Source organism: Suricata suricatta, chromosome 8 (genome assembly GCF_006229205.1).
Source record: "Suricata suricatta isolate VVHF042 chromosome 8, meerkat_22Aug2017_6uvM2_HiC, whole genome shotgun sequence".
Lineage (NCBI taxonomy): Eukaryota > Metazoa > Chordata > Mammalia > Carnivora > Herpestidae > Suricata > Suricata suricatta.
The window spans coordinates 130,976,923-130,982,397 of NC_043707.1; the positions used below are offsets into that span (position 1 = coordinate 130,976,923).

At 54.5% G+C, this 5,475-nt stretch overlaps 1 protein-coding gene across 6 annotated transcripts in view; it reads right to left on the bottom strand.

Annotated features, from left to right (window-relative positions):
- The window catches only part of FHAD1 (forkhead associated phosphopeptide binding domain 1), a 115,841-nt gene that overhangs the window by 33,458 nt on the left and 76,908 nt on the right, over nt 1-5,475 (bottom strand). For all 6 annotated transcript variants that reach the window (XR_003912333.1, XM_029949302.1, XM_029949301.1 and 3 more), the window contains 3 exons: nt 5,296-5,403; nt 4,948-5,055; nt 953-1,060 (listed from right to left, as the gene is read on the bottom strand). Coding sequence is in view for 5 of the 6 variants with exons in the window: in XM_029949302.1 (XP_029805162.1) it covers nt 953-1,060; nt 4,948-5,055; nt 5,296-5,403 (324 nt within the window). In the remaining variant the exon portion in view is untranslated. The remainder of the gene's footprint in view (nt 1-952; nt 1,061-4,947; nt 5,056-5,295; nt 5,404-5,475) is intronic.

The following is a 5,475-nucleotide window of genomic DNA, read 5'->3' on the forward strand; positions in this document are numbered from 1 at the left end:
GCAGGGCCCAGCATATGCAAGGTGCTCGGGAAATATTTGCGGACGGACCGATGCAACAGGATTAAACAACTCATGGTGTCATTAGCTCTACTTCTGGGACTCCCTCGGGAGCCGCACGTGTCTGTGCCCCCTGCGTCCCTGGAGCCCAGCCCGCAGAGCTGTCACTGCAGGTCACCTCTCCCTGGCCTCCAGCTCCTGAGAGCCCTTCACTGATGTCTCGGGGGTGGGGGGGACGGCGTGGGTGTCTGGGCTGACCTGAGTCATATTCCTCCTCTCAGCCGTGGGCCTGCCTTTCATGGTGGCCCCAGGCAGGGGTGGCTGCCGGGCCCGGTCCCAGGCTAGCGGAGGCGGCTAGATGCGGGTGTCCCCAGGCATGGCACTCGGGCCTGCCCGAGCCACTGTCACTCTCTCCCTGAGGGTCTGCTGCCTCTCATCCCTTCCAGACCCTGGTGCTCATGTGTGTGAGTGCCACGCGGCCTGTCTACTCCGTCTGACTCCGTGCTGTTGGTGTCTCCACAAAAGGTTCATGAAACCCGGAGACCAGAGCCAGGAGGCCGTGTTTCCCTACCGCGCCCGGGGACTGACCCAGGCTCCAGACCGGGGGCTCTCTCCTTGAGTGCGCCCGCCTCTCTTCCCGGGGGGCAGAGCAGGGCCGTCTATATGCCAGGTGCGGCTCTAAGTACTCTGTATGTGTCAATCTGCTTAGCCCTGAGAGCCAGGGACTGACTACTCCTATTTTACAGATGAGACAGCGGAGGCGCAGGAGGGTAAGTGACCTGCCTCAGGCCACACAGCTGAGAAGCCGTGTGTGACTTCGGTCTCGGCAAACAGAAGAGCTGCCCGGCGCCCGCCCTCTTTCCTGCCACCCTCCACGTGGGGCCCAGAGTCGCGACCTCACGTCTCGCTTCACAGCTCCTGCCGGAGCAGATCTGGCTGCCACAGCTCCTCGTACCTCTTTCTGTTGGGTCAAGTGGTTCTCCAGATCTTGAACTTTTCGCTTTTCTGTCTCTAACGCTTCCTTCGCTTTCCTTTTCTCAGAGGCCACGCTGCTCTCCAAAACCTGAAAATCAACGACCGGCCTGTTTGGTTGCCTGCACATTTGGGGGGAAACTGCTGGTTATGATGATTACTGCTAACGGTGACGGGGGCTCTGGGGTGTGGATCACGTGCCGGGGCCATGGCCAGCGGGTCACACCCCGCGAGCCCTCTCACCGCAACCCTAGCGGTGGAGTTCGTGGTCCCATTTTATAGAGAAGGAAACCGAGGACCAGAAGGTCAGGGCCCAGGGGTCATGCACTCTGTTAGTGGTGAGGTCAGCACGTGAGCCCCGTGCGGGGGAAGCTCCCTGTGTGCGCGAGGCCTTCGGTGAGAGGCAGGTGAACGGAGGGAACCGGGTCTGTCTTACCTGTTTTTTTTTAATTAAAAAAAATGTTTTAAAGTTCATTTATTTGAGGGCCACCTGCATGGCTCAGTCAGTTAAGCGTCTGACTTAGGCTCAGGTCATGATCTCACAGTTTGTGGGTTCGAGCCCCGCGTCGGGCTCTGTGCTGACAGCTAGCTCAGAGCCTGGAGCCTGCTTCAGATTCTGTGTCTCCCTCTCTCTCTGCCCTTCCCCTGCTCATGATCTGTCCCTCTCTGTCTCTCAAAAATAAACATTAAAAAAAATAAAAAAATAGTGTTTATCTATTTGAGAGACACCAAGACAGTGCAGGTGGGGGAGGGGCAGAGAGAGAAGAGACAGAGAATCCCAGGCCGGCTCCAGGCAGAGCCTGATGAGGGCCTTGAACCCATGAAACCAGGAGATCATGACCTGAGCCGAAACCAAGAGTCGGATGGACACTCAACTGAGTGAGCCGCCCCGGCACCCCCGTCTTGTTTTGAAGTCTGAGCTCTGATCACCGGGCTGGGCAGTCTCTCTGATCAGAAGGAGAATCTCATTACTAATGGCTTTCCCATCACTGAAATAAATCTCTTAAAGAGAATCTGGTCTCGAGATGAGGGCAGAGTACTAAATTCATGAGCCACAGCACACCAGTTTCTGGAAGGGGCGTGGGGGTCAATCTCCCCGCTGTGCTAAGAAGACAGAGGGAAGTGGGTGTGGTTAGGTGTTCACGCTCACGGAATTTTATTCAGGAAGTGATTTGCTGATAAGCTATTCAGTGAAACGGCCTCACGCAAATCACAAAGATACGGATTAGTGGTGAGGCCCCCGTTTTCAGTCACTGCCAGAAATGGCGCCTCTACTTTCAAGGGGGTTGAGTTAATAAGCATCAGCTTGGCTGTGAGACGCCTGGAACTTGGAACCTGGTTTCCATCACAGAACCAGCGGTCAGGTCCCAGATTAGCCTGCGGAGCGTATTTAATCTGTAATATGGCTGAAACACTCTATATTTTGCAATGAAAAGTCGCTTAAGAAGTCTCAACGCTCAGCTGTCCAATAGCAGCTAAAGGAAGCAGAAAAGCTGTGATATCATGGACTTTGAACATCTGAGGTGGGATTCGGGGAAGACGTTTTCCTGTAACTTGCGAAAGAGACTCGCCGGCACTTTGCAGTGACTTAGCGTTGGTTCCACGGCCTCTGATCTCCCATCTACACTCAGGACCTTCCTCCTGGCAGCTCCTTTGCAGGAGAAGATTGTCCCTTGCGTGATTCACAAACACACACACACACACACACACACACACACACACACACGGGCCCTGTCCCCTCAGCTACTTTGCTCCCAAGTTCTCAGGCAGGTAATGGGAGTCAACGCTTAGCGTCCCCTCAAAACCCACATTACGGCCTGGCATTCTGCTGTCCTTAAAGATCCATCTGAGAACGTGGCAGAAGGTCTAATGAAAGAAAAATCAAATAACCAGTTTGAGGTTGGTTGAAGTCTGAGTCGGGGACATTTATCTCCAATTTCGTCAAGAAATCACAGAGAGGTTCTGTCAGGAGAGGTGGGTGGATATTTTCCCAGGCCTGGGGTGACCCGGCCACGGCACCTCCCTGCCGTGAGGCTGACCTCATCGCGCCTTCCTTAAATCTCCCTCCCGAAGTCCCCTGTGACCTCAACATCTCTAAATTCAAGGGACCTCTCCAGGCCCTTGAGCTGAGCTGTTGACCTCTTGGTGGCACTTGGCCCCAGTGAACCCTGGGAGTCTGCTCCTCGTCACCAGCCCTGGAGAGATAACTCGGGCCTCAGTGACTGTTTACATGGGGCCGCGGAGCACAGGGTGCAGGCGACTTGGGACATAAACATCTTCCCTCCTTGGGCCAGATCAGATTGTCTCCTTATCTCTGCCGTGGTGTTGGGGGGGTGGGGGAGGACTTTACTCTGAGGGGTGAGGGCGGGGAGGGGCTCGATGGGGAAGAAGTGCCTGAACACGACGTAGAAGTGACCACAGCCACACTTTCTGGGCAGCAACTCTGGGTCACACACTTCCCTAAACTTGACCGCCAACCCTCACAGCCACCGTTTAAAGGAGGGAGCCACTGAGACATCTGTGGGCAGTAAGTCGTCCAGCCAGGATTCGAACCCGTGTCTCATGTGGCCGCAGGGCCTGCACTCTTTACCCCTCTATGCTGCCTCAGGATTGAAGAGTTAGTGAGAGCAGTATGTGAAAAGGATCTGGAGGTCCAAGGGTGACCACAAGCCAAACCTGCATCAACAGTGTAACAGAGTTTGCCCCAAAGCTGGGGTGGGAGCGTCGGTATGGGAACAAAATCTTCAACGAGGGAGATGAGTCCTGGCCTGGGCCTCCATGGCTAGAGAACTGGGTCCAGCTTAGGAAGAACATAGACCCTGGGTTGCAAACTCAGATGTCTGTAAGGCTAGACAGGTACGGGCACTGAAGTGGGCTGCGTTTAATGCAACAGTGTGTGGTGAGGGTGTGGGAAATCACTGCTGCTTGGGTGAGCTCCCGTCCACTTCTGCCAAGTGGAAATGGGGCCAGATTTTCTGACTTTTCAGGAGAGAAAGGAAATCTGGAGTTTTAAAAAAAGTTTGTTTATTTTTGAGAGAGAGAAAGTGTGTGTGCATAAGTGGGGGAGGGGCAGAGAGAAGGAGAGAGAGAATCCCAAGCAGGCTCTGCACCGTCAGCCCAGAGCCTGATGCGGGGCTCGATCTCATGAACCACGAGATCATGACCTGAGCTGAGATCGAGAGGTGGATGCGTAACCCACTGAGCCACCCTGGTACCAGGAAATCTGGATTTTAAAGTAAATTTTATGAATTCAAAAATTTTATGAATCCGGGGCCAAATGTAACATATCCATAGGCCCTTTCCAGCCAGTGAGCGGCCAATCTGTGACCTCTGAACAACAGGACAGGACCAAGGTCAGGCTCCAATCCTGGGAGGCACATAAGGAGACACAAGGCATAGAGTTCTGGAGAGGAACAGGTGCCTGTGTTTTCAAGCACCTAAAAGGTTACTATGTGGATGAGGAGGGGACAGGTCTTGCTCTTCTGGGAGAATGAGCTGGATGGCACTTAACCTCAAAGAAGAAATTTCTGCCAGCAGAAGGTACCACCACGGGGGACCCCCTGGCCTGTAGAAAATTCCTTGATGGTGGAGCTGAAGGCTGGATGAGTTTAGGATGTCGCTGGAGGACCGACACAGCCCTGAGTCCCAGGATTCCGTACCTCCTCCATGTTTACGCCTTGGGACACAATCTCTATGTGGAAGATGCTCCTGTCACCAGCCCCCGCTTGTCTCCCAAGTCCCCTCTGTCACTGTATTTTGTGCTGTGTACAGTTTATCTGACTGGCTGTCAAGGTTACAACTCCAGAGCTCTCTCCCTTGCCCCCACGCGTCCCAGGGTAGCAGAGCCCTCCTGAGGACTGACTGCTGTAGGAAAGCTCCGCCATTCTCCACCCGCATCAGTGGTGGTTCAGAACTCACTTCCCCACGGCCCTCAAGCTGGGTGTGGGCTCCAGCCTGCTGTCTCCCCCGGCTGCCTACCTCCTTCTGGTGGGTTAAGCGACTCTCCAGCTCTTGGACTCTCATCTGCTCATCTTCTAATGCTTTCTTCATTCTGTTTCTCTCTTCAGTAACGCTTTCCTCCCAAACCTGAAACCCAACGGCCATTATTTGATAGACACAGTTACCGTGACAGGAGTCTGGATGCTGAGCCAGGATCTGTGAGGGTAGCTTTTCTCACTGCTCACCGCGGGCCCATGGGGGAGACTGGGCGGCCAGGAGCAAGGGCCCCCGAGCAGGTGGGCTCAGACTGGAGCCCGAGGTCGGTCCTTCCTGGGTGCATGACCTTGATCTGGGCCCAGACTGACTCTGTCTCCCCCAGCTGCTCACCTTCCTCTGGTGGGTTAGGCGACTCTCCAGCTCTTCGGTTCTCTTCTGCTCTTCTTCTAGTGCTTCTTTTGCTCTTTTTTTCTCTTGAGCAATGCTTTCCTCCAAATCCTGAAAGTCAATGACTGTTGTTTTGATAGATACAGTGACCATGGCAGGAATCTGGACTCTGCCAGCCAGCCA